This window comes from Daldinia loculata, assembly GCF_022478755.1.
Source record: "Daldinia loculata strain CBS 113971 unplaced genomic scaffold F4817scaffold_108, whole genome shotgun sequence".
Taxonomy (NCBI): Eukaryota; Fungi; Ascomycota; class Sordariomycetes; order Xylariales; family Hypoxylaceae; genus Daldinia; species Daldinia loculata.
In genome coordinates this window covers 13,427-39,605 of record NW_026054962.1, presented here as the reverse complement: position 1 = coordinate 39,605, position 26,179 = coordinate 13,427, and the positions used below count along the sequence as shown (strand labels likewise).

At 46.1% G+C, this 26,179-nt stretch overlaps 10 protein-coding genes and 2 non-coding genes across 12 annotated transcripts; 5 read left to right on the top strand and 7 right to left on the bottom strand.

Moving 5' to 3' along the window:
* Positions 1-155: 155 nt before the first annotated feature.
* On the bottom strand, positions 156-679 carry F4817DRAFT_354389 (uncharacterized protein). The gene has a single exon (XM_049305508.1). The coding sequence runs from the start codon at positions 549-551 to the stop codon at positions 288-290; it is 264 nt and encodes an 87-aa protein (XP_049153680.1). The 5' UTR covers positions 552-679; the 3' UTR covers positions 156-287.
* A 644-nt stretch (positions 680-1,323) lies between these two features.
* On the top strand, positions 1,324-1,416 carry F4817DRAFT_t159. The gene has a single exon. It is a non-coding gene; the product is annotated as a tRNA-Glu (tRNA).
* A 1,446-nt stretch (positions 1,417-2,862) lies between these two features.
* Positions 2,863-4,495, bottom strand: F4817DRAFT_354388 (Alpha/Beta hydrolase protein). The gene has a single exon (XM_049305507.1). The coding sequence runs from the start codon at positions 4,301-4,303 to the stop codon at positions 3,188-3,190; it is 1,116 nt and encodes a 371-aa protein (XP_049153679.1). The 5' UTR covers positions 4,304-4,495; the 3' UTR covers positions 2,863-3,187.
* A 1,023-nt stretch (positions 4,496-5,518) lies between these two features.
* F4817DRAFT_354387 (nuclear pore complex assembly-domain-containing protein) lies at positions 5,519-7,047 on the bottom strand. The gene is made up of 2 exons (XM_049305506.1): positions 6,564-7,047; positions 5,519-6,497 (listed from the first exon to the last, which is right to left on the bottom strand). The coding sequence occupies exons 1-2, from the start codon at positions 6,715-6,717 to the stop codon at positions 5,734-5,736; spliced, it is 918 nt and encodes a 305-aa protein (XP_049153678.1). The 5' UTR covers positions 6,718-7,047; the 3' UTR covers positions 5,519-5,733.
* On the top strand, positions 7,042-11,964 carry F4817DRAFT_22099 (RecF/RecN/SMC protein). Its single transcript, XM_049298820.1, has 3 exons — positions 7,042-8,186; positions 8,243-11,536; positions 11,609-11,964. The coding sequence occupies exons 1-3, from the start codon at positions 7,254-7,256 to the stop codon at positions 11,831-11,833; spliced, it is 4,452 nt and encodes a 1,483-aa protein (XP_049153677.1). The 5' UTR covers positions 7,042-7,253; the 3' UTR covers positions 11,834-11,964.
* A 366-nt stretch (positions 11,965-12,330) lies between these two features.
* Positions 12,331-12,402, top strand: F4817DRAFT_t160. The gene has a single exon. It is a non-coding gene; the product is annotated as a tRNA-Ala (tRNA).
* A 640-nt stretch (positions 12,403-13,042) lies between these two features.
* On the bottom strand, positions 13,043-13,619 carry F4817DRAFT_321313 (ribosomal protein; the record flags this gene model as incomplete). The annotated part of the gene is made up of 3 exons (XM_049301279.1): positions 13,043-13,148; positions 13,308-13,410; positions 13,469-13,619. The coding sequence occupies 3 exons, from the start codon at positions 13,617-13,619 to the stop codon at positions 13,043-13,045; spliced, it is 360 nt and encodes a 119-aa protein (XP_049153676.1).
* A 722-nt stretch (positions 13,620-14,341) lies between these two features.
* Positions 14,342-14,861, top strand: F4817DRAFT_321312 (ubiquitin family-domain-containing protein; the record flags this gene model as incomplete). Its single annotated transcript, XM_049301278.1, has 2 exons — positions 14,342-14,716; positions 14,775-14,861. 2 exons carry the CDS (start codon positions 14,342-14,344, stop codon positions 14,859-14,861), a joined length of 462 nt encoding a protein of 153 aa, XP_049153675.1.
* Positions 14,862-15,291: 430 nt separating this feature from the next.
* F4817DRAFT_354369 (glycoside hydrolase family 18 protein) lies at positions 15,292-17,266 on the bottom strand. The gene is made up of 2 exons (XM_049305505.1): positions 17,183-17,266; positions 15,292-17,105 (listed from the first exon to the last, which is right to left on the bottom strand). Exon 2 carries the CDS (start codon positions 16,708-16,710, stop codon positions 15,517-15,519), a length of 1,194 nt encoding a protein of 397 aa, XP_049153674.1. The 5' UTR covers positions 16,711-17,105; positions 17,183-17,266; the 3' UTR covers positions 15,292-15,516.
* A 754-nt stretch (positions 17,267-18,020) lies between these two features.
* F4817DRAFT_321310 (uncharacterized protein) lies at positions 18,021-19,474 on the top strand (the record flags this gene model as incomplete). The annotated part of the gene is made up of 3 exons (XM_049301277.1): positions 18,021-18,650; positions 18,714-18,871; positions 18,997-19,474. 3 exons carry the CDS (start codon positions 18,021-18,023, stop codon positions 19,472-19,474), a joined length of 1,266 nt encoding a protein of 421 aa, XP_049153673.1.
* A 191-nt stretch (positions 19,475-19,665) lies between these two features.
* On the bottom strand, positions 19,666-21,952 carry F4817DRAFT_22007 (NADPH dehydrogenase). The gene is made up of 3 exons (XM_049298802.1): positions 21,037-21,952; positions 20,058-20,978; positions 19,666-19,983 (listed from the first exon to the last, which is right to left on the bottom strand). Exons 1-3 carry the CDS (start codon positions 21,316-21,318, stop codon positions 19,870-19,872), a joined length of 1,317 nt encoding a protein of 438 aa, XP_049153672.1. The 5' UTR covers positions 21,319-21,952; the 3' UTR covers positions 19,666-19,869.
* An 87-nt stretch (positions 21,953-22,039) lies between these two features.
* Positions 22,040-23,925, bottom strand: F4817DRAFT_354364 (uncharacterized protein). The gene is made up of 2 exons (XM_049305504.1): positions 23,447-23,925; positions 22,040-23,129 (listed from the first exon to the last, which is right to left on the bottom strand). Exons 1-2 carry the CDS (start codon positions 23,459-23,461, stop codon positions 22,776-22,778), a joined length of 369 nt encoding a protein of 122 aa, XP_049153671.1. The 5' UTR covers positions 23,462-23,925; the 3' UTR covers positions 22,040-22,775.
* Between the last annotated feature and the right edge of the window lie 2,254 nt (positions 23,926-26,179).

Sequence of the window (26,179 nt, the reverse complement as noted above, 5' to 3'; positions counted from 1 at the left end):
GCGGCATTAGGTTGCCTCATTCGCATGGTTACATTATGCTATTTATATCATTACTGAATGCGACTGAAAAAAAATATACCTAGCTTGCTATACTAGGGTCAGCGCATAAAATATACACATATTTATATTTAATGAATATTAACCATGCATATATAGGTATCACAACAGATAATGTTTAATATTCTAATTAGCCACTATACAGCTTTTTAGAGCTATTCTATACCAGGTGATAATAAAGGGTGAGTATCGTCAAGGTGAATGTAAAATTCCCTCTCTGTAGTGATCCTTCAGTGTTCTAGGTCACCGACGCCGAACCCTAATACATAAGCATCTTGAATAACCCGGGCCCGTCGATTCACGCCGACGGGGACGTATCGGGCAAAAAGATTTCGTCCTCCAATATGCCCACCCTGTCTATATGGTAGAATACCTAACCACCATCCTAAACGGAATCGGAGTCTTCCCAGGCGTCTACGTGTCGCAGTGGCGAAGCCATGCGCCAGAGTTATTGATACGCCGATAAAGAATACTCGAAATAAGAGGCCAGGCATGATGGTCACTACCGGGGTGGTGAGTGAGATACGGATGGGGGGTGAGTCGATGCGTTTGTTGGTACAAATATGAAGAATTGTTGTTTGGTATGTTAGGGAGGGTTTACTTATAGGAATAGGAGGGAGGCTCGAATAAGCTGCTTTTTAATTGAAGTATGATTTATGAGATTGGAGACGTATTTTCGTGAAAGCTGGCTGGATCTTATATACTTATACCTTAGTTGTTAATGCCTTTAAAGAAGGTTTACACTTCGAATCTTAATATGGAGTAGCTTTTGTATGAACTATTTAGTTTTCCAATACTGGCTGTGCGTAATACTTGAAAGTTTAATGATATATAGTCATTAGCTTAAGCTTGAAAGCCAAACTGCGCATGGATAATAGGCGTGAGTGTTTAAGTTTTATAGAATAGCTTTGCTAAAACATTTTAACAATCTTAAAAGAGATAGATTAACAGACCTGCCATAATCACAACGAAGTCATAGTATTTTATATCACAAGGAGCAAAAAGGGAGGAATGAATAACAATTGCTTAACTCCCGATATTTATACTACTAGAAATAAGCAAGGAATAAGTCAATTTAAACCTCACTTTACTTTCTTCCCGAAGGTGATATAGTCACTTGAAAGATCTAAGCTACATAAATCTTCGCGCACTGGTAGAGAATTTAACTAAAGTGGGACAATGTCCTGTTACCTAGTACTGCCCCACGGTAACATTACGTCATGAATAGTCTTTCTATATAAGAGTAAAAAATACGCAAATTTTTAATCCGAATTGGTGTAGTGGCTAACATTTGACGCTCTCAAAGATTAAAACAATCACGGAACCGTCAAGCCCGGGGTTCGATTCCCCGATTCGGAGTTTCTTTTTCGTGTTTCGGTATACTTTTACTTTTTTAAAGTTGGCTCGGTAAATGGATATTTTCCTCGTATCCTACGTCTTTTAACCGTCTAGTCTTTAATAATGCATCCCATCCCCTTAAAATGCGGTGCTATAATCAGGTAATCCTAAAGGTGCGGATTGATCCGTCGCCCTTGCCCTTATTACTTTCCGATTGTTCTTTTGGCCTATCTTCCATCTTATTTTTCACGGATGGCCCTCCGATGACTATGCTTACAATAGTCCGGAGGTCTTTCGCCCCATGAAAGTCTCTCTATCCTAGCTTTCCTCGTACGCTTTTGGTTTCGGGTGATAGTCTTGCGATTCGAAATTGTCTGTTGACTTTTGGGTACCTTCTTACGATTTGAATCCCCATGTGATCGGGTATTAGCACCGAACTTAGCTCCTCGTGCCTCTTGTTACGAACTAAGCCTGCGGTTTGAATAAGAACCTAGGTATTAAAGGAATGGCCCGTGAGGGGCTTGGCACACGGATATGGGATCGTAGAGAATCTAGGACGTGTGAGGTCACGTGACACCCCTGAATCCGAACGTGCCTCCTGGCTCCTCAGCACTAGTACTGACGATATAGTCTATATAAGGAGGCATTTCTATCTAGATAGTCTCAGAATATCGTTAGTAGTTAATCTAAGTATCACCTGGATCAACAAGACCCCTTGAACCTCGATATTGACGTTGTTACCTTCAAACTAAGCCTAGATGGTTACACCTCTCGGGCACTATACATTAATTAAGGGGACGGCATACGCCTTATGCTTTGATCTACGATATAGAAATGAATTGAATCGAAACAGAGTAGAGCTGTTATATGAACTGTAGACAATTAGGACTCTAGGTGAAGTAGTGGATGAATATTACCTCCCATATGTAGGGTTTAGTAATGTCATGGCGTTCCTGACTACCTAAAAAGTTACTGGTATAAGGCATATAAAAGAAATTTAAAGCATCGCCTTACAACCCAAACTAGTGTAATGGTAATACGGCGACTGACGCTTGAGTGAATCTTAAGCCCGCTTACGGGACCGCAGCTCCAGGATCAAATCCCGGGTTTGGGACAAGTTCACCTGAATTTATCAGAAATTTTCATTCAACTACTACTGTTCTTTACTACTATTATCAGCTAGTAACCCTAGCTATCATTGCCTCATTCCTTCCTCTTCCGTTGGGCTTGATATTTTTTATTTATGTGCCCTACGTCTATCCTATGTGATAACGTATAGCTTATTCTTTTTTGGTCCTCCCTTTGCGACTGTCCTTCCTCCTATTATATTCCCTCATCCGTCCATGTATCTGGTTTTATCAATCATCTGATTGAATATTCCTTACTCGGGAATTATTTCAGTTCTTATTCGTTACTAACGAGGAAATATTCATGAGTTGTCACGATATTATTGCGCGAAGGACTAAGCTGAAAAGAGAATTTGTTTAACGTAACCACAGGACGGGAAATTGCATATAGTTTTAGTGAAGGTATACAGGTCTAATAAACAAGAAATCCTGGAAACGAGAGATGCGCCTCACATTTTAGGCGAAGGTTAAGGTGTGTGTATCTAAATTTGGCGACTACCTAGTTAAAGAGCGACATGTAGCCTTTACTAGACTATTATAATAAAGAGTGACCCCCCCTTTCTTGATGATCCCATCCGAACATACTCACTAAGTTAATTATCACTACAAAGTGGCTACTGAACTGGGCGTATATCCTGTCGAGTAGTTGGTCAGGCTCCGGGGCTTTAATTATCAGGACCCCTTGGAGCCCCAATCCGCTTCGAGAATTTGTCATCAAATATATGCATGAACTCAGCAATTCCCAGCTCATCCCAATAAGCGAGAACGTGATGCTGACTGGAATGTTCTCCCACTTGGTCCCAGCTTTCGATAGGGTCTATAGGCGGTGGACAACCAACGAAGCTCTGTCCTGGGAGGGGAGTATACGGCACGTGTGACTTTGTGGCTAGAAATTGAGCCACAGACACCAATTGTTCTGCTTTAGGCTTAAAGTCATCGCTACATTGGAGAATCTTTAGAATATTATTGAGATTTCTGTCGTGGTCAGGATTGGTGGACCAAGCCTGGGGCACAATGTCGTAAATGTTATAGAAGTCTGTGTTGTAGACCTTGTAGTCTTTGCTTGATAGAGGGTCCTTGGCGAAGACTTCGGAATATTTCTTGGCGAAAACGTCGTTTCCGGGAGAAACTCCGGCGGACGGCAAAACCTTGACCGTATTTCTGCAGCCAATCTTAGACTGAGCCAATCCCAATGCAGAAGTCGGAGCAAGGGCTCCTCCCAGACTGTGACCTGTGAAGACGATAGTGTAATCTGAATTAAGCTGCTGCAAGTACTCATCGACACGCAGACCGCTATTGACTGCTGTACTAGGATTGCTCAACACATTCCACGTGCCATCGCAGGTTCCCTTTGCACAATAGGATCGAGAAGGATCTTTCTGCGAGTGATCCTCTTTGGGTTTAGGAATGCCTTGAGAAGACCATGATTCAACCCAGTCCTCAAAGTCCACGACTGCACCAACATTGAAATCTTGCCACAGGTCTGGAATTGATTTTGCAGTTGTACCTGCAATGGCAACAGCACAGACCTTCTGGGTGTGATCAATGGCGGCAAACCAGACATTGTCCGGACTGCCTTTCGACTCATCAGGCTTCTCTTTGAAGACTCTTGGCCCCCAGGAAATTGACCAAGCGCCTGTCAAACGTGGAAGGATATCGTCAAGAGTTTTCTTTAGTGCAGCTTGGAGGTTTGTCTCCGTGTCTTCCTTGTTCGAGACGACGCCGGTGGCCATGGAAAGGCAGTAGATTTGTTGGAACAAGTTGTAGTCGAACTCAGCCATTTTGAACTGACTGTAATAAGATCTTGCTAGAGGGCGTTAAAGATTATAATATATCGATGTATCAGATGATTGAAGAACGAATTGCTTTGTAGAGGGGTCTGATCTGAGCGAATATACGAGACTTAAATAATGCTTTTACTCTACGAGGACGTGTCGGAACTTGCCTTCTCATCTTAGCTATTCTTTACAAAAGCCTAGGTTTCGGCGAGCTCGGGTATGATCGCAGACGCAGACTTAATGACTAGGTATGCATTGCCAGCCAATCTCGACAGTCTATTGTTCCGTATAATCCACCCCTATAGAAGCCACAATGTCTCATCGGAGGCAATATAGTAAAAGATTTACATGAAATCATGGAATGATAGCTGATGATACGTAAGTATTCTATTCATGTGACATCACATAGGTCAATACAATGCAGTAAGGAGGAGCTGAAACGCGAGTGTCCCGTGTCTTGTAAGACTTACTTTTTAACCGGTGAACAATATCTGCCTCAGAGGAAACAATGAATGGATGAGGGGTTATTCTATCGCTGCCAAATGCGTCTCCTTGGGATAGTTCAACTAAGCTGAGAAGTTGTTATGTCTGTCGGGAGCCTAATGGGTTGTGGCATGTAATTCTGATAGAAGGCGGCTGTCAGCATCAGTCGTGTAAGCCATCAAATTCCATAAAGGACATGAGCCATTGGTAAGATTCCAAATAATATAGTATTTCCTACGACATGCTGTAGCTCTGGCCCATAATTTATTCGGCGGTGCTGTGAAACCGGAAATTCTCGTTGAAGCTGGGATACGAATATCGTAGGTAGGCATAGGCGGTGACCATTAGCGGCGACTTCGTGTTTCCTTTCGCCGGTTGTGACAAGACAATTGTCTTGACCTTATGTTTCTTTTTCGCGCCCCCTCGTTCTAGCTCATCTAAAACCTCTAGGTACTTAGTTACTAGTTGAACCTCCTACTCGGGGGCTTATGATATATATAGAATAGGATCTAGGACCCGAGGCACAACTCGTCTGGCTATGATCTCATTCTAGCGGACGAACTATTCTCCTTTCCTCTATCAATTCGCTTCACGTAGCTGCTGGTCTCTCTTGTAAATATATCACCGTCGATATATTATTTGGCAGTTTACAACCATCCACTAAGATGTAGATAATTTTGCATAATTTTACTTGTATCACTGTGATATTTCAATTTCGAATGCCGGCAGTTTCGATTTTATGCGATTCGAGCACGTGCGATGTAGTTGGGTATGCTAACAAAGGCTCATTGTCTAGTGACACCCAGTTGATCTTCCTGCTAAGGAGAGATATTAAAAATTACAACAATATTTTTCGATGCCTTATAAAAGGTTGAGTAAGAAGCCTAACGCCGGCGCTATGTGACCAACATTCACGAAATCATTGTTAGAATCCAACTATTTTCACTTGGTCATGCTTGGGCACGTCCACCACTTCCTGTCTTAACACCCTCTAGAACAACGGCCCAAGTACCTGCTTCGCCTCCGAATACAGCATGACCGGAAGCAATCCGGCGCATGAGAAGCGTATCCTTCGCCACAGCCAGCCGCTTTCCCTCACCGCTCTCTAAGCTTTCCCTGAACCACTGCTCTTCCTGGGCATCAAACGGTAAGCTAGTTAAATCGAGCGCCCTCTCGGCTGACTCGTCGTCATGAGCAGACTCCAACACGGATAAGACAAGGCATTGGAAAAGTTGCCGACGCATGGATTCGGCATGTGATCGTGAAAACTGGAAGGCATCAATAACGCTCGATCGCGCGAGGGCATTGAATAGTAGTTCTAAGGCCGAAGATGATTGGATAATAGGTTGAACTGTATGGTAATAGGCGAGAGGTAGACTATAATCGCCGTTCTTGGCGTTGCGGACAAGGACGGTGATGATATCGTCGACGAAATCAGGTTGGAGCGATGGATGGGTAAGATACTGTAATGCGAGATCAAATTGTAGTGCGTCCATGTGCCATAATCCCTTCATGAAGATCCTGTAATTTTTAGGCATGCTAGTACGCTGAGCGTGGGTTTCAGCCCGGTTAGACCCATTTCGATCGTCAACGTCTAGTAGTAGATAGAATACTACTGAGAGCTTGTGGTGAATGGTAGCGTTCTTGGTCTCGCATATCTGACTGTACAATTGTCGAAGAGCGTCGCCGTTTTTGGGAGGGTAGTGGCTAGTAGCTATGCGTAGAAATCAAGATTAGCAACTAACCAGAATATGGGATGCCAGGTAAGACAAATATACACCTTTTGATAAGTTCAGAGCTTTCATTACTCGATCAATAAACAGGGAACCCTCAAGACTTCGTCGAGAAGCTTCAAGGTGTTGGATAACATTGCGGTCATAAGGAAAAGGATCCAGAGAACCGAAAATGCGGTCGAACTTGGAGGGATCGAGCATTTTTGATAATTGGAAATTCTCGAAGAATAACAAGTACCTAATCTTAGAATATAATCTTCTTGTACATGTAATTATTCGATATCGTGATAACTTGAGCTGTAAAAGGGAACCTTGGAAGACTGTAAAATGCAGATGCGCCGGCAATTCATCGGTTAAGATGCTAAGGAACAACCGCGTTTGGATAGCTGTTTAGCTGTTGGAAGAAAGCTAACGACGCGCTACTGATTCAGATTGATATCGGCTTAGTAATAACTCTAATTCCGGTGATTATACGGATTACATTAGGTACCTCTAGCGATTGTGGTGGGGGTTTGTGGGGATAAACCTGCAAGTTGTTTTTGTTTACTTTCTACCCGAGACACGGGCACCTAATTTATTCTGCCCGCTATCAATTATCAATTAAGCAACCAAACGTGCTACGGCGACAACACTACCGACAACTACGACAACTGGCCGACAAATCTATCCTACCTCAATTATTTGTGGCCCAAGTATAACCGACTTCGTTCCCCTGGAGTAACTCGATTTGATCAACAATGTCCACCAGACCGACTCGTCGTGCCGCAGCGGCTCGGCGCACAGCCATTATTGAATCGGAAGAGGAAGACGAAGAGGTCGCGAATACTACTAGAAAAATAAAAGAAGAAGAAAGCGAGGAAGAATTCGCTCCTGAGACATCAACCGCTAGGACTTCGCGCCGTCAAACGCAGAGCAGAAGGAAGTCTACGGTGCCTGCGACACCGCGCGGAGGCCGTCCAAGGAAGAGTACCGCCAGCGTCGCCTTAGAGCCATCCATCGAAGAGAGCCAGATCCCTGATCCAGACCATACTGCTACCTCCATACTCAGCCCAGAGCCAACCCCTAATAAAGCCACTCCAAGGAAACGGAAGAGCGCTGCGCCGCGAAAAGTTATCAAGGAGCTCACACCCGTCAAGGAGCCCACGCCCGGGGCCACGCCCGATAGTCAGCCTCATATACCGACACCCGCTCAGTCTGAGGAACCATCCGAGCTCCACGGCACGCCCCTAGCTGATATCACCGCCCAGAGCGTAAACCAGCAACAGCAGGACCCAGATGAGACCATCACCCAGGTTAAGCCTATTCGGGCGATGGATACTATCCTAGAGAGGCCTATGGATATCGTTCTAAAGTCGCGTAAGATGGCAGTGCCCGTCGTTGAAGATACAGGTCCCAGAGCTCGTATTGTTATCACATATCTGATCTTGACCAACTTCAAGAGTTACGCCGGAAGACAGGAGGTTGGCCCGTTCCATTCCTCTTTCTCTTCGGTAGTAGGACCCAACGGTTCCGGTAAATCGAATGTCATCGATTCGCTTCTTTTCGTCTTCGGATTTAGGGCAAGTAAGATGCGACAGGGCAAGATATCTGCTTTGATCCACAACTCCGCGGCCCACCCAAACCTGGATCACTGTGAAGTGGCTGTTCATTTCCAGGAGGTCATGGACCTGGTTAGTTTGATATAATGTGATATTACATAGGGATGTTATGCTGATTCTACATTTAGCCCGGGGGCGGAACGGAAGTAATTCCTAATTCTCAACTTATCATCTCGAGAAAAGCATTCAAGAATAACTCGAGTAAATACTACATTAACGGAGGCGAGTCTAATTTCACAACAGTTACTACTCTACTACGCGACCGAGGAATCGATCTCGACCATAAGCGTTTTCTCATCCTGCAAGGTGAGGTTGAATCAATTGCTCAGATGAAGGCTAAGGCTGGCAATGAGCACGAGGACGGTCTACTAGAATATTTAGAAGATATAATTGGCACCTCCAAATATAAAACGCCTATCGAAGAGGCAGCAGCGGAAGTAGAAACCCTTAATGAAGTTTGTATGGAGAAGAGCGGCCGTGTTCAGCATGTTGAAAAGGAGAAGAACGGTCTCGAGGATAAAAAGAATAAAGCTTTGGCCTTTATCCGCGACGAAAACGACTTGACTCTGAAGCAGTCAGCGCTCTATCAGCTTTACATTAGCGAGTGCAATAATAACGTGAGCGTGACTGAGGAGGCAATTAGCCAGATGCAGGCTCAGCTTGACGCCGAACTCGAGAAGCATCAAGGCAGCGAGCAGGTTATTAAACAGTTGCAAAAAGCCTATGCTAAGGGTTCTAAGGAGTTTGAGGCTCAGGAAAAGAATGTCCAGGCCCTCGTCAAGGAGGTCTCTAAGTTCGAGCAGGAGAGAGTCAAGTTCGATGAGAAACGCAAATTCTTGACTGACAAGCAGAAGAAACTCGAGAAGACGATCGCGAATGCCGAAAAGTCTGCAGCGGAAGCCGAGGAAACTGTTGAGCAATGCACCGAAGAGATTGCTTCGCGTGTCGAAGAGATCGCCGCTCTTGAGGAGCGTATGCAGGAAGAGGAGGCAGAACTTGCAACGATACGAGATAGCTTAAAGGGCAAGACGCAAGGATTCTCGGACCAGATTGCGGCCAAGCAAAAATCCCTAGAGCCTTGGAAAGAGAAGATCAACCAGAAGCAGTCTGCCATTGCTGTTGCCGAGTCCGAAATGGCCATTCTCGAAGAGAAGGCTAATGCTGGCGCTGTAGCACTTGAAGAGATGCAGACGAAGATTGCTAATATCGAAGAAGGCCGGAAAGCTAAATTGGCAGAACTTAAGGAGTGTCAAGCCGAAAAGGCAAAACTGGAGAAAGAAGCAAAAAAGGTCGTGGCCGATCTCGAAAGCCTGGTCCAAATGGAACCCAAAGCTCGGGCAAAGGTTTCAAATGCTCGGCAAAAGGCAGAAGAAGCGCGATCCAGCCTTTCTCAGACGCAAACCCGAGGTAATGTGCTTACCGCACTAATGCGAATGAAAGAATCGGGACGAATTGATAGCTTTCACGGCCGTCTCGGGAATCTAGGTACGATTGATGAAAAATATGACGTTGCTATCTCTACGGCCTGCCCATCTCTCGACAACTTCGTTACCGACACGGTGGAGGCCGGTCAGCAATGCATCGAGTATCTTCGCAAGACCAACCTCGGGCGTGGTAACTTTATATGTTTGGATAGGCTGCGCTCGCACGGTTTACAGCCTATCCAAACACCTGAGAATGCACCACGCCTGTTCGACCTGATCAAAGCTAAAGAAGACAAATTCCGACCTGCTTTCTACCACTCGCTGAAAGATACTCTTGTCGCCAAAGACCTAGCTCAGGCAAACCGGATTGCATATGGTGCCACGAGATGGCGGGTAGTCACACTTGATGGAGAACTTATTGACAAGATCGGTACTATGTCTGGAGGTGGAAATACCGCCAAGAGAGGCTTGATGTCGAGTAAGCTCGTGGCTGATACGTCTAAGGAGCAAGTCGCCAAGCTTGAGAACGACCGCGACGCTATTGAGCAGCAGTTCCAGGAATTCCAGGATCACCAACGAGAGCTCGAGTCGCGCTTGAGGTATCTGAAAGATCAGATCCCTCAGCTAGATACCAAGATGCAAAAAATTGGCTTGGAGATTCAAAGCGCCGAGAAAAACCTCGTGGACTCTCAGCGACGCATCAAGGAGCTCGGCAAAGAGCAGCAACCATCACAGTCTGACGACAACAGAGTCGCTGTGCTGCAAAAGGAGATCTCCAAATTAAACAAGGAGGTGTCAAAACTCCACGCCGAAACCGAAGGCTTGGAAGCAGAGATTAAAGAGCTTCAAGACAAGATCATGGAAGTCGGCGGAGAGAAGCTTCGTGCTCAGCGCACAAAAGTTGATGCCATCAAGGAAGAGATCGCCTCTCATAACGAGGAAACATCGAACGCTGAGGTAAAGAAGGCCAAAGCGGAAAAGTCGAAGACGAAGCTTGAAAAAGACCACGCCAAGGCCACCAAGGAGCTGGAAGCCGCGATACGAGACCTTGAGACGCTAGAAGAAGAAGTAGAGAATCAAGGTAGCAAGTCCGAATCTTTGAACGCTCGTGTCGAAGAGGCGGAAGAAGAGCTAGCGAAAAAGAAAAAGGAACTGTCTACATTAAAATCCGAATTGGACGAGAAGACATCTGAACTCAACGAAACGCGCGCGGTCGAGATCGAGATGCGTAATAAACTAGAGGAGAACCAGAAAGTACTCGTCGAAAATCAGAAGCGTCTGCGTTACTGGGATGAGAAGCTAGGAAAACTCGTCCTCCAGAACGTTAGCGATTTGAGCGGACCCCCAGCTGCCAAGAAGCCGACCAGACAGGTAGGTGAAGAAACAGCGGAAGACGAGGGGGAAGAACAGCAAGACCAGCCAGAACAGCAGGAAGAAGACGAGCAAGAGGAAGAGCCGGAACAACAACCCGGGGAACTTCCGCGCTTCACGGAGGATGAGCTGCAAGATATGGACAAGGAGACTCTTAAGGCCGAGATTGCTGCGCTTGAAGAAAAGACGCAAAATGTCAACGTGGATGTCAGCGTCTTATCGGAGTACCGCCGCAGAGTCGAGGAGCATGCAGCTCGGTCTTCTGATTTGGCAAGTGCCGTTCAGCAGCGCGATACCGCCAAGAAACGTTGCGACGACCTGCGCCGGTTAAGGCTGGAAGGCTTCATGGAAGGCTTCAGCATCATTTCTCTCCGACTTAAGGAGATGTACCAGATGATCACGATGGGTGGTAATGCTGAGCTGGAGCTCGTCGACAGTTTGGATCCCTTCAGCGAAGGCATCCTGTTCTCTGTCATGCCGCCGAAGAAGAGCTGGAAGAACATTAGCAACCTCAGTGGTGGGGAGAAGACATTATCTAGTCTTGCCCTAGTGTTTGCGCTGCACCATTACAAGCCAACGCCCCTATATGTCATGGATGAGATTGACGCCGCCCTGGATTTCAGGAATGTGAGTATCCCCCTACATTTCCAGCTTCTCATTAAGTCTTGTGAAATATTTGCTAATAGTAATATTAACTAGGTGTCCATCGTGGCCAACTACATCAAGGAGCGGACAAAGAACGCACAATTCGTAGTCATCTCGCTGCGCAATAACATGTTCGAGCTCGCAGCCCGACTAGTCGGCGTGTACAAAGTCAACCACATGACCAAGAGCGTAACGATCGAGAACCGCGACTTTATCGTCCGCGGTGCGATGGCGAGACAACAACAGCAACAGCAACACGGCCAGACCGTGGTTTCATGACGGGATGGATGACCTCGGTTAGAATACATATGATATTTATTGCTTGTGTAATGAACGCTTTAGCGCGGAGCGCAATGGGCTACGATGTTTGGGCTGGCGGTCAACGCAATGTCTATCACGGATTCGATGAATGGTGGGCGCGCGCGTAATGATACGAATATCCAAATGCGCGCTGGAGCAAAGCTTATTTGGAATATGAATATACGTTTTGATTGATTCCTCTGTCTTATATCGTGGTCGGTGTAAAGTAGACCTAGGTTACTTAGCAGTTACCTCTTAGAACCTTCTCATAGATGTAGACCAGGAAGTTAGACGTGAACAATGACCGTCTACCCGTGCCATAAACGTCTTTGTTACATGTAATCATAAAAGATTCAATTTATGTACATTGGCCAGTCTCCTGATGATCTAATCTAGGCTAGGATATAGGCTTTATTAGCAAAACGGTTAACCACTAACAAGGAAGCAACTATTAAAGCTTCCCCACACCTCTAAAAGGGCGTGTAACTCAGTGGTAGAGTGCTCGCTTCGCATGCGAGAAGTCCAGGGTTCGACTCCCTGCTCGTCCATTTTTTTACTCTATTCATCATCTATGCAATGGTGGATGCTCTTTATTTTTCCCCCTTTTTCCCCTCTTTCCCTTAGTTACTTATTTCTATAGTTTCCGAGCCTTATGCTCTTAACCGTCAATCGTCTAGTCTCGTAATAATAGGGTTTGGTTAATTTTTATACCTTACTCTTGGAATAGTCAACGCTAGATTGTGCATAGAAGGCTGGGTGATACCGGAGATACTATCTATCTATTGATTCTTAACCCTACTGGACCAAAATGAAATTATCTTGATTATGAAGTTTACTAGACCATTCAAGTCACAAGATCTTCGGCGATGTTGAATTAAAGAGGTGATTAGACAGTCCAGTTAAATAAAGCCTTTGGCTAATATGATAATCTTCCAAGCCCAGCTATCTAGACCGAAGTTTGAAATGTACTTCTTGATGGGAAAACTAGTCACAGAGGGCAAAAGCCGTAATTATGCATGGCCAATAAAAAGCAGTTGTTTACGTCGTGGCAATATGACTTGATTCATAAGTCATTATCTGAGGTAGTAATCATACCGAAAACCGTTTTTCATGCAAGTGAAACCATTTCCGATGACCAGATTCATCGTCCCAGACCCTATCACTCCCCTAGACACCGAAAAGAAGCATTTAGGCAACCTTGGCAGTCTGGGTGGGAGTCACCTTCTTGCCATCCTTGTTGTAACGCACACGCGGGGGAGGGGCCCTGTTTCGGCGGCCAACACGCGATCGGACACTAGAGATATATTGTTAGCGGGTATAGTTCGAGATCGAGGAGGGGAGGAATAGGAGGAATAGGAGGAGTTTTCGTTCGAGGTTCAACCAAGGCTCATCTCAGGCGCATACGCTGCCCGCTGATGAGCGCGTAGTCGGTCTCCTAAACGGGACGACGTACCGGACAATCTTGCCGTGGATAGCACAAGAGACACAGTACTGCAGCTTGAGGTACATCTTGGGAACCGTGTACTCGGCGAAGACGGAGGCGTCCGAGATATCACCTGCGAGCGAAGTCTGTTAGCTTGGCTCATAATTGATACGTATGGAGGGAAGACGTACGGATGGCGGCGGACTCGACCATGTTGCGGATGGTGAAGCGCTTGATGGCCTTGTCCTTAGGGGTGCATCGCGAGCAGTTGCTGCATCGGATGGGCTTGACGTGGCCGCGGCCCTTCTTGTTGCGGCCGTTGTTCTTTCTCTTCTTGACCATGATGACGGTGTTCTCTATTATCCTACAATGTTAGAATGGTAATTGACAAGAGTCAAGGCGGGGAGACACGAGGACACGAGGACACGAGATTCGCACGTACAGGACTTTCTGCTTGGAAGTTGTCGAAAAGAGAAAGTTGGGCTGGTGGATTGGAGGAGTTGTTTTCTGTGTTGAAATTGGTGCGCGCAACTTTGTCTAGGTCCAAAATTGTTTAGAGGCGCTCCACTGCAAAGGAGAAAGAATTGGGCCAATCAGAGTGGAGTTAGCCGATGGAGGGGCAAAATTAGCTACTGCAAACAGGTGCGACAGGGCAAGTAGGATAAGAAACCCTAGCACGTGATTTTACCGGTAATCCAGGTTGAATTACCTAATCGTTTTTTGATGGGGACCCACCACACCACCACCAGATTGTACTTCCATAACTTTTCGCGGCTCCAACTCCCCTCCTACTTTTTTTTCCTTCCCCAAACCAAAACTTATCTGGTTGCTTAGGACGGCAATAGCGATATTGTCTAGGTACGTCTTCTCATATTATAAGTCTATATTCATACAATCTCAATGATTTTATGATTCCCTTTGCGATGCCAGCCATTCATGCTTCTACGTATTTGATTGCGTCGCCGCAGTGCCAAGTCGCATTCCCATGCGCATCATTAATATCCCCCAAATTTAACTCTTAATGGCACTCATCTCTAACATCTAATCTCCTCCAACAGGCAATCATGCAGATTTTCGTCAAGACCCTCACGGGCAAGACTATCACCCTCGAGGTGGAGTCAAGCGACACTATCGACAATGTCAAGTCTAAGATTCAGGACAAGGAGGGAATCCCCCCTGACCAACAGCGATTGATCTTCGCCGGCAAGCAGCTTGAGGATGGCCGAACTCTCTCCGACTACAACATCCAGAAGGAGAGCACCCTCCACCTTGTGCTCCGCCTCCGTGGTGGCGCCAAGAAGCGCAAGAAGAAGGTCTACAGTACCCCCAAGAAGATCAAGCACAAGCGCAAGAAGACCAAGTTAGCCGTCCTTAAGTACTACAAGGTCGACGGCGATGGCAAGATTGAGCGTCTCCGCCGCGAGTGCCCTGCTGATACCGTGAGTTACTCCTTTCACATAATGATTACGAGTTAATATACTAATGCTATTCAAACAGTGCGGTGCTGGTGTCTTCATGGCTGCCATGCAGGACCGACAGTACTGTGGCCGATGCCACCTTACCTACGTCTTCGACAAGCAGTAAATGCTTATCGAGTCGTTTTGGAGTGTACACGGTTAGGAGTTCGGAACATCGGGACGGGCTTACGGGAATCATGATAGGACATGGATGACTTAGCTCAGTTTCTATGAATACGAATTCATGCACAAGTACTACTATACTACTATTTCTAGATCGTGAAATGTTGTTGCGTGGCCTTAATACTCCTAGTTCTAGCACCTATTAACTAATATGTAATATGCAATCTTATACTATTAGTCTACTTTGAGATTAGGTAGTCAAGCTACGGATCAAGTAGGATCCCTAATAGAAATTACTTGCTCTCGAATACAGTTCCGGCGGTCCGCATCTTCGTAATGCTTATCCGAAGCTATCACGAAGTTCTAGTCACGTACTATCTTCACATCTACGACAGCAGAGATATTTCCCTTTGCAAAGGCAAGACTTCTTGGGATGGATTATTGATTCTTTTTATTCATAGACCCGACTGCTACCAAGTTGCGCGTACATAGGTCATTTGTATCTGGTGAATTACCAGTCGTCTATCGTATATATATGCCGAACCCATCAGAGCAACCGCTCATATTCCACGGAACTGAATCCGTATAACCCATAGACATTCTACACAACCCCTATATCCTTTCATTTTGCCCGTGTTTTCCGCTCAATAATCCCCATCCTAGTTATTAGGAAACCCGGCCCTGAGGTTCTCATACTTACTATACGGATATTCAATCAAATTTGGCTTACGATCCAGCGCCCCCGGTCCACCCAACACATCAACCACATTCCCGATCAAGCTCTCTCTTCCCTCCTTATCGGCACTACTCTCCCACCACATGGCGCCACCTAGCCGTCGCTCCTCGCGGATCCACCACGCTTTTGTCCGCGCCATGTCCACCGTGTCGTAGCTGACCAGTGTCCGCGTATTGGGCTCGTAGCAGTAGCTGGCCCGGGCCTCGCGGTCGAAATACTCTGTGGCACCAGGTAATGGTAGTTTTTTATAGTCGTGCACGCCGTTCTCCCAGGTTCCCTCGCCAACGCCACTATATCCGCTTCCTAGACCATCAGTGCCTTGGAACGCGCGCCCGTATAGCGGCATCCCAAGAACTATCTTACTCGGGGCTACGCCCCGTGATAGGTAGTAATCGACAGCGGCAACGGTGCTGAAGGGCGTAGCGCGTGGGTTAGATGCGCTCGGGTACAGGTTCGCCTGGTGCCCCGCCACCGAGTCCCACGACCCCGCGTAGTCGTACGCCATCAGGTTCCAGAAGTCGAGCACCCGGTCCATACCCTGGATATCAAGCTTAGTGAAGTTCTGCGCGCCGGCTGGACAGGCTACCGTCAGCTCGAAGTGGTACGGCGTGGGCAAGGTGCGGCTATACGCGTCCATGGCCTCGCGCACGGCGTACAGCAAGGCGACGAAGTCGGCGGCCTCGGCTGGGGATTGCGGGTACTCCCAGTCCACGTCGATGCCGTCGAAGCCCAAGTTCTTGATTAGCTCGACGCAGGAGTTGGCGAAGTTGGCGCGGCCTTGGGGTGTAGATGCCGGCTGCTTGAAGTTGCTGCTGTAGGTCCAGCCGCCGACAGAAAGAAGGACTTTAAGTTGTCGGTTCCTGCGCTTGAGAAGGTTGAGCTGCTTGAGGCAGCCGTATAGATTGGTGCCGACATCATTCCAGCTATCGCCTTCCCAGTGGATATCTGTGTCGGCCCAGGTATCAGTTAGATAGACCTCGCCGGACTCTGGACGCACGTTGGCAAAGGCGTATAAGATGTGCGTCAACTTCTCGACGGGTAGGTCTTGAGGCCGGTGCTTACGGCCGTAGATGGCCCAGTTGACGAAATAAGCGACTGTGCGGAATTGGTATGCCATGTTCACTTCTGCGGTGGGAGGAGAGGAAGAAGGCGAGTAAGAAATGAGAAAGTTTGGAAGAAGACGGTAGGCTAAGGTGAGGAGAGCTGGTGAGAGGTGGGATGATGAGAGCAAGGAGGGGTAGTGATGGTAGTGATGTGTAAGTATGAAGGCCGCAAGCAATGCTGTCACGGCAAGGATGTAAGGGAGAAGAGATCTGAGTCGTGGAATATGCTATGTTTTGGGAAATGGTAGCTTTTATAAGTTTATATATAATAAGTGATAATGCATGTCTGTCTTTCTATCTTTATTCTCAAGTGAATCGATATGATACCTATGTAATTCAACTTCAGGTTGAGCTGTGTGGCTTAGAGCTGAGAGCTTGCCTGTACCAAAGTGGCGATGAGGGAGGGATACTGTACCTACGTCTTAGCTCATAGCTCTCTCCGGTAACCAATCACATTTTGAATATCCATGCAATCGTTTCTCATACCTGTAAGGGATCCGCGGTCGTGACATCGATTCATTGGTCGGCCTTGTCAGTTTTTTTTATTTCAGCTTGGCAACTGGATAACACGGCATAGAAAAATAAATGGAGAATGACTTGCTTAAATGGAGTATCAGGAACTTGTCTTGCGTGGCAGTGTGGCTGAAGCTGCAAATCAGAGTGTCAAATGTGGCTTGTGGCTTGTGCATATTCCAAGGTTGGCTGCCTCTTGACCCCCTTTTCATAAACTCGGCCTATGTAAGCCATCTGACCTCGAAGACGCTAGAACCCACGTCACGTCTGATCTAGGTTCAATCAAAGGCTTTATTCAACTTTGACACATAGTTCAGATATAAAGTAGCACCTAAAGCTATCTAATATCTTAGTCCAAGCGTCGACAGTCCATTTCTCCTGCGAATATGCTCACATGATATTCCACATGCCTACCAAATTTGATAAACAGTGAACCAAACTAATTACAAATATATGAAATATCTAGTGAATATTACATACTCTACCTACCTAAATCAGCAAGACATAGAAAAAAGCTGGCTTCCAAGTCAGAATGCCATCGTGATTGACTACCGACCTAGAACTGTTCTTTGTGTTTTTGATAGATGCTAGTCTGTTGAGTGTTGGAACTACCTGTGCATAATAAGCTTGATCTAAGTAAGTATCGTCCCAACTTTGTTCACGTAGAAGATTTCGAAGATAGTTCATCAAGAAATATAAAAGCAGAATCGATTTCCTTCTCGAAATCTGCAATCACATGTTTGCAATTAAGACTTCGTATGATTTGATAGACTTGCCTTCAAGAATTCGACAAGACAGAGTATACGTTGCCATGTCATTGCCCAACCACAGGCGCGCACGCCTATATAACAAGACAGGTTTCAGTGTCAAGACGTTCAACTGGGACGGTTTACCGCCCGAAATCCACCTAGATATTTTCAATTTCCTGCTCTCTATGAATCAATACAGCCATGGTAAGCATCATAAATCCACCTACGCCGCCGTCTGCCTCAGATGGAACCAATTTTTTGAGCCGCAGAATTTCGCTCAACTGAAAATCAGCCAGTGGGATCTAGAACTTTTCGAAAAGATCGTTACTGCAAAGAGAAAAAAATTACTTAGTACATTGTGGTTTTGCGTGGAACTTCGCCCATACGATTGCCGCTCTTGTCGCTTCAAGGAGACCAACGACGAAGCCACGATGAATAGTGCATTCTTTACAGATGCTATGTTCCGCTTCTACGACGTTATGCCCAAGTGGGGACTTACAGACGGAAATCAGACTCATGAAATAGACCTGACCATAATGCTAAGTGCTTGGTCACCAAGCGACCAGGAACATTACTTTCGAGATCACCGCTTCGAGAACGATAGTTTTAGCGTCTACCGTCGGTCTCGTGTAAATCACAACGATGTAACCCATGGGTGGAAGACAGGATATCGTATTCCTCCGAAAATGGATGTTTGTCTACGACTAGTCGGAAAGCTACTTAGTTTCGAACCCGAGCTCATACACAAGGACTAGGAGGGCTCGTTTCCAAAGCTAGACTTCGTGACAGGTCTCGTCATTCCCCGGCAGTTCTACCGGCCGATTCCCAGATTAGATCTGATTTTGCCTAGCTTCCCGAAGCTGAGGTTTTTCCAATACGAGCCTTGGCGTGCTATCTCTATGGAGCTTGAAAAGTACCAACGATACATGTTCAATTATTTTTTGGACTTCTTGCCGCCAACCCTAGAAAGATTTTCGGTGTTTGAGGACTTTAGCGAAGACATTCATGCGTGGTCGAAAGAGAGCTAAGGAACTTCAGAGTTGCGCGACCTCTGCTAAGTATAAGTCGTAACTTTGTCGAGCTCGACGTGTCGTTCATCATCGATGCTGAGCAGTTCTTACGCCCTTTCTACCCGAAATTCAAAGGAAACCCCATCGATTTCACATGGAAAAACTTGCGGGGCTTAACGTTAACTTCGTGGACCCTCATCAATCCATTGAAAGAGCAAGGGCGGCTGGATGACCTGCTTTGGTGCGCTGCTCGAGCCGTCTTAAGGATGCCAAGGCTCGAGAAGATGGAGATATGGGCCGGCTCTCATAAATTCGTCGGCATCTTTCGCTATACTCGGTCGTGTACTGAGGTGTTGATTGAGATGGAAGAAACGGATAATACCTATATACTACCGGAGCGTGTCATAAGAGCTTGGCAAGTAGTGGCGAATAAGTATACCCAAGGACGCCTTCGTACTTCGTACAACAGACCGCCAAATATGGTCCAGCGCTATCAAAACACATAGGTCGGCTCTACGCTACTTGGAAAGAGCTGACATAATTCTGTCGCCTGCGTTTACCCCTCAACTGATGTAGGAGTATTTCATTTAGGGCGCGAGGAATGTTAGTATATAGGAGGAGAATTCGCCATCGAGGTTATTGGACGCCGAATCTGAGTTGCACATTAACGTTCATTTGTTTGAGAACAGCAGATACCCATATCACTAGCATTGTATCAACCAAGACAGACAGAAAATATAAGATAATAAGATTCCTCTATATGTAAAACGCCGATAATGCATAGGTAGCTAGCTAACTATCGAATCTAAGAGCAGGAGAGAAAAGGCGCTAGAGCATGTAAATGTATAGGGCAAAGATAAGCGACATAATATCTAACCCTTCCATCCTCATCATCAATCATTTAAGGAACAGGGCCGTGGCAGTCTTCCTTCGTGGGCTCTGGCCTTCGCTGCTTGGTGGCCCTGCCTCCGAAGCCCCATCCGATCTGGTTTGCAACATAGGTTGCTACTTGGAGCTATAAATCGCAAGAAGATGTTAGCAATCATATTCCAAAATGAAACAATTCCCTTGATGGTATTTATCACGTACCTCTTCAGCCCAAGTCCAGACAAGACCGGGGTTCTTCTGGAACATGCGTCCAACACCCGCGATATCCACGGGAGTGTCATCGGCGTCTTTGCCGCCCACAAGCAGATCATTAGCTTGCTGTCCGTTCATGATAGTACCGACAGTGACCACGTATGCGCTGTCGCCAACAGCTCGCTTGATGGCCTTGGCGAACGGCGCCTGGTAACCGGGGCCTCGGGCGATCTTCTGAAGCGGGTGGTTTCCGGCGCTGGAGACGTCGATAACATCAACACCGTGCTGGGCAAGCAGCACAGACAGGCGCACCGAGTCCTCCAACTTCCAGCTGTCACCAGTGTAGCCCTCAACACCCTCAAGCCAGTCAGTAGCACTAATACGTGCGAATAGGGGCATATCAGCTGGCATAATAGCGCGGACTTCATCCGCCAGCTCAAGAATCAGACGCGCGCGGTTCTCGAAGCTACCGCCGTACTTATCCGTGCGGTGGTTAGTAACAGGCGACAGGAACTCGTGGAGGAGGTACCCGTGAGCGCAGTGTAGCTCCAGCACATCAAATCCGATGGTGATAGCGCGCTTGGCAGCCGCCACGAAATCGACCTTGAGCTGCGCGATCTCCTCCAGCGTTAGCGCCTTAGGCACCACGTGGTTCTCGTCGTAGGGGATGGCGCTCGGCGCAACCACATCGTCGGGCCAGCCGCCCACATCGGCAGCAGCCGTAGCACCCCTGTGCAACCACGGCGCGAGGGCGGAGGCCTTGCGGCCGGCGTGGGCGAGCTGGATGGCGATGTGCTGACCTTGGGAGTGGGCGAAGTCGACCGTGCGCTTGATGCCCTCCATGTGGTCGTCGAGCCAGAGTCCGGAGTCATTAGGAGTAATACGTCCGCGAGCCTGGACGGCGGTGGCTTCGATCATGGTTAAGCCCGGCTGTAGGAGTGGTTAACAAAGTCTTGGTTGTTACTTTTTGCACGATCAAGAGACTTACCCCGCGCTGGATGATACCGCCAAGGTGAGTTAAGTGCCAGAAGGTGTGGAAGCCGTTTTCAGCCGAGTACTGGCATAGCGGAGAAAGCATAATACGGTTCTGAAGGGTGAGGCCACGGATCTTGAGGGGAGTGAAGAGCTTCGGGATGGTGCTTCCATCGGGCTGGGGATCTAGAGCGGTTCCCGCAGGAGGCTCTTGGGCTGGTGTGAAGAATGGGACACCCTTGGCCGCCTTGTTAGGGATGCTCAAGGCATTGACCTTGGTACCGTTGACAGTAGACATATTTGTGTTGGTATGGGGGTTTCTTGTTATAGTGAATTATATATCAAAGATCTAAATAGCAACGCTGGGTAGTAATGTTGAAGAACAAGGTCTAGAGGGTATGATGCTGAACTGTTGATATTGAATGATGATGCTGAATAGTGAGGAGAAGTTATGATATTGAGCTGGAGTGTCGGCTAGGCTATATATATTTCTGAGCTATCGCAAAACAACATACGTCCACCTTTCCACCCTCCATGCCAGTGACGTTACTAAGCGCCGTGGTGGTGAGCCCCTCCATAACCATCTCAGGATAGTAAAAGGCTACAAAAAACGGGGACTCGTACTACCTCGTAGGAATATCTCCGACAGTATAAGCTAGTTTCACACAGGGATTACAAAGTGCCGACCAACATCACCAATCAGAATTAAAAATCCACATTGATTTTGATACATGGTTGATTTTTACCCGATAAAACTTCTCTAATGCAAAATCGCGCCTTAGGAGATAAATCGGGGACGCTAAATGACGTCGCGATGGTCTGGCCAGAACCAGTTAGAGTGGAGGATTAATGACCCGTTAGCTACGACACAAACAGAGTACGATTAGATAGCTAGACAATTGTCCCGGTATTATATAATCAATCACCCGATATCTTCTTTTCGCGGAGAATGCGGAGTTGCATCGCCGGAACTTGTTGCTGGCAAACCGCAAATCAGTCTTAGCTTTGGAGCATGCGGAGTCGATCACTAATACCTAGCAAACAAACTAAGCCAATAACCCCTGTCCTCTCGGAGAATACGGAGTCGAATTTTGGATGATTTCCCAATTAGGTAGTTCTGATGAGTAATCAGCCGCCAGGCCGGACCGGGTATTAGAATCCCCGGGCCGTGATTAGACATTCAGGACCCACTTCGGGCCGGCCCGGTGCCGGAAGTATAACAAAAGAACTTTAAACCTTAAGTCACATGATGCACATTACTTCACATTTACTTGTTCAGTTACTTACTTAGGTACAGACATACCTCAGGTATATATATCACACTTACAGAGTACTCATACACCTGACTGCTTACGATAAGATATCATTCACGGGCCATTTGGGACATGCCATCAGAAATAAGGGGACTTTGGAGAGTCTTCATTGGTTCTCTCTTGTAAGGTTGGTATTTTCCACCTTAGGGAGGTTAGGTATCTAGGTAGATTAGGCAGATAGGGTACATGAGGGAATCCATGGGCTGGTAAGGGCCAAACCCAAATCAAATGCTAATCTTAACTTTCTTCAAGCTCAAACAAACTAACTTTCGAGAATAGAACCAATCCATATCGTTCCAGATAACCAGCAATGTATCTATTGTAAGGGAATATTCGAGTGTCGTAGGTATTAGGGATTTGTACTTGGCCTGTTTAAGGTGGATATTAGGTTATCATATTCACAAAGTTAGTAGAATGGGATAGATAATTGCTTACCGGTAATTTATGCGGTGCACTGGTCAGCCGGAATTTGGATATCGTCATCGACTTGGGTAGTGGCATACTGGTCCTGGAGGACCTTGGATCTACCACGAAAGCCATGCTTGGTGCGGACATGATGGACCAGGAGATGAAACTTTATGGCATTATAGCCACAAATGCCGCAGCAACGCCTATTGATGGCGTCTGCTTGTAGGAACGCCGAATTGACACGGTGTTTCTTAGATATATGGGAACTGATGTTGTGGCGGGCGTTCATCATCTCGGCGCCGCAGTTGTTGACCCCACACGAGAATTTCCCATTAGCGAGGATACGGCCTTGCGCATTTGGATGGTCAATCTCATTGCCTTGAGCGTCCTATGAAGAGGTAAGAATTAGCCAGCCTTCTCTACCACAGAATAAAGATCTTGATCATGCTGGTAAGTAAGATAGGGACGAGGATGTCAATGTCGGTTCCTGTGTATCATGATAACCACTTCACATGGGGATTATTGTAACATCACAACGGTATAATATTTCTCAAAGAGACAGTACAGTAGAATGGGGCGATTAGAGGTAACAGGAGGGAATTCCTGTCATGTGCTTCGTGATATGGTGTCTAGGGAGAGTATGTGATGTGATTTATGATAGTAGGGCTGGGGGAAAAGACAATTAGAGAGATGTTTTTTACTTACAAGATTAGGCGCCATGGCTGTAGGTAGTAACAAGCCCTAATATATCTTTTGTAGACGGTTGATAGTTGAATACCGTGAGAAGGATCGCCGTGTAGCAGCAGTAGAGGTAGTTAAGGGTAATAGAAGAATGTTAGATGAATGATATTGATAGGATATTTTGATGTAAGGAATATTCATCCGTGTTGTATGATGATAGTTGTTAAGTAATATGCCTGGCTTTTAGGTAACGGTGTCGGCGAAAATATTTGTTGTAAGGTAAGGCAAATTATGTTGATGTTGAAGATGTTGTCTGCAGGAGAAGTCTCTTGGAGGGGAGGGGACGAGTTTAAATACTGCCGAGAAGGCGGTGATTTGAGCAAGTAACGCGTCGAGCAGCGGCAGTAACGACCCTATCACGCGTATCAATGTACCGGACGACATCAAGGTACTGCACTTGAATCTGGTTAAACCTGCAGGAACGGCAATGACAACCTTAGCACCTGACGATTCTTAGGGTGCTAAAACCGTTATCGTAGTCTATCGATACGTAGGGAACATTTTTACAATCATATCAAGACCAATAAGACAACGTTAGATTACTCTAGGTAAGACTACGTATTTGCTATACAGCATTCAGACCAATTAGGCTTTGTAGATCGTTATGAAACAAGTTTGATCCCAACCTAGATTGTCCCCTGCCGCAAACCTACTTGAGGATGCCCAAGGTATCATGCTTATGGCACCAAAGTGAATAAGTCACTAGGTGCCTCCTATCAGACCCCAGGTACTAGGTACCGTAAGAGTCATCAGGCATTCACTACATATTGATTATCCAAGGGAGGCACGGCGCTAGGGGCGCCGTTGCTGCCAATTATGTCCTGCTAATTGCTGTACCTTCCAGCCGCCATGTTTTCTGGTTGCCGTACTTTCCATACCAGTAAAAAAACATTTACCGGCGCATGATTGGCCTCTCTGGGCCAGGTGGTAGGTACATTTCTATGCCAATAACCCATGACCATATACCGGCATGTTCTGCAGAGTTTTCTTAGGCAATTTCTTACGCCGGTAAGGTACAGTAAGGATATTTATCTGCTTAAATATTAAAGGCTTATATGTAAATTCCAATTATGGTTAGGGTGTTAGGTGCACTTATATGGTTTAATAAAATTATTTTATTATTATTTACAATGTTATGGACCATCCCGAAAGCCTCTACCGTTCAGAGATCACAGGCAGGAACAGAAGGAGATAAAAATAAAGAAAGGAGCATCACAAAGTCCAAGAAAACGGCAAAACCGCCGAAACCGCCGAAACTTAAGAAGTAAAGGAATATTTTATATAATTCTGTTATTACTACTAAGGCATAATGTCAGTAATATGTGAAATTATATGTATTCCAAGTTAGAAGAAAAAATAATGGATATATATTTACCATATTGTCCATTATGGTAAAGGGCTATGTCTTATACCTTTAGGGTTATATAGCTTTGCTTAAACAACCGCCAAGGTATAATAGAACCTGTATACTTGAAATAAAGGCCATAATAGAGATAATATTTTGTTATGCTTCAACGGGTCGGTATTTGGTATGGCAATATACCCGTTCTCCTATCAAGTTGATGGGTGTAAAGAGAAGATGGTTCTTGTTGAATAGAATGGAATCTAGGGGAGGATATTGGGTAATGTTCTATTTAGTAAGTATACCAATAGAAGGGCTGATAGTATTGCTCTTAAATATCTATTATTGGGATCTATCACGTTAAGGAACGCTGTCGTATGGTCATAGGGTCTGAGAGTATAATGGTATGTTGATTGAGGTTGAGGGATAAATTAAAGCTGTCTAAAAGAACCTTAGCAGATCTCCTTAAACAGACATTCGGCTGATCATATAACCAGGAATACTTAGAGCAGTTGGATTTGTCACAATTCCCAGAAGCAACTAGACAAGCTCTGAGTACCAACGTGTGATAGCTTCCAAGTAGAAGAACGCCGACTGAAATTGGACATCTGGTCTAGGCTAGCCTTAAGGCAACAATGTCCTTTGCAACGTTGTTGTCTCTAGTATTGGAGTCCTGGGGTAATTTGTAAGTATAACGAAGACTGTAGATGATTTAGTTAGAGTTGGAGAGACTTCATAACTTAACTGGGTGGCATTCTTGTTTCTAATTGCTAAAGACGTAGATACTTGCTACGCCGGTAGCATAGTCTGTGGCTGGAATCCTGCTCGTGGATGCTGAACGATATAAGGCCGGCTTAGCGCTTGTAATATCGAATGACGACTATGTTGGAGGTAAATATCAACTCGTCTGGTTCACATCTATTGGTATGCTGTCTATCAGAATTAATATCATGGCAATAGAGGAGTCTTTGTCCACAGTACTTACCTACATCCCGACTGTCTGAGGCTTGGCTGTGATGATCGTGTTGAACTATTGGGAACAGTGTGGGTTATGCATTCTTCAAAAGAAAGGACCCATTCCGTGGGTTAGATCACATATTCAATAAATTAAGTAGGTTTGGAAATACATGCTATAATTACCTAATAAATGCTTCTCCGAAATGTCAGGACAGGCCCTGAGGCATGGTAGTGATACGTCGACGACCTGATAACTTTCCTTACCTTATTTGGTTAGAAATGGTTTAATGGCTGAAAAATCAATACATAGAAAATATCTGGGCGGTTGGTTACATGCAAATGTACCAAGGTAGTGCTTAGATATTCCGGGGTTTTGCCGAATTGGTACGTACCTTCTA

Excerpts from the sequence above, each read along its gene's own strand:
- F4817DRAFT_354389 (XM_049305508.1), bottom strand. The coding sequence starts at position 551 with ATGCCTGGCCTCTTATTTCGAGTATTCTTTATCGGCGTATCAATAACT.
- F4817DRAFT_354388 (XM_049305507.1), bottom strand. The coding sequence starts at position 4,303 with ATGGCTGAGTTCGACTACAACTTGTTCCAACAAATCTACTGCCTTTCC.
- F4817DRAFT_354387 (XM_049305506.1), bottom strand. The coding sequence starts at position 6,717 with ATGCTCGATCCCTCCAAGTTCGACCGCATTTTCGGTTCTCTGGATCCT. Across the intron at positions 6,498-6,563 it reads AGCTCTGAACTTATCAAAAG|CTACTAGCCACTACCCTCCC; the intron begins GTGTATATTTGT and ends TTCTACGCATAG.
- F4817DRAFT_22099 (XM_049298820.1), top strand. The coding sequence starts at position 7,254 with ATGTCCACCAGACCGACTCGTCGTGCCGCAGCGGCTCGGCGCACAGCC. Across the intron at positions 8,187-8,242 it reads TCCAGGAGGTCATGGACCTG|CCCGGGGGCGGAACGGAAGT; the intron begins GTTAGTTTGATA and ends TTCTACATTTAG. Across the intron at positions 11,537-11,608 it reads CCGCCCTGGATTTCAGGAAT|GTGTCCATCGTGGCCAACTA; the intron begins GTGAGTATCCCC and ends AATATTAACTAG.
- F4817DRAFT_354369 (XM_049305505.1), bottom strand. The coding sequence starts at position 16,710 with ATGGCATACCAATTCCGCACAGTCGCTTATTTCGTCAACTGGGCCATC.
- F4817DRAFT_22007 (XM_049298802.1), bottom strand. The coding sequence starts at position 21,318 with ATGTCTACTGTCAACGGTACCAAGGTCAATGCCTTGAGCATCCCTAAC. Across the intron at positions 20,979-21,036 it reads GCGGTATCATCCAGCGCGGG|CCGGGCTTAACCATGATCGA; the intron begins GTAAGTCTCTTG and ends CCACTCCTACAG. Across the intron at positions 19,984-20,057 it reads TCTGGACTTGGGCTGAAGAG|CTCCAAGTAGCAACCTATGT; the intron begins GTACGTGATAAA and ends TGCGATTTATAG.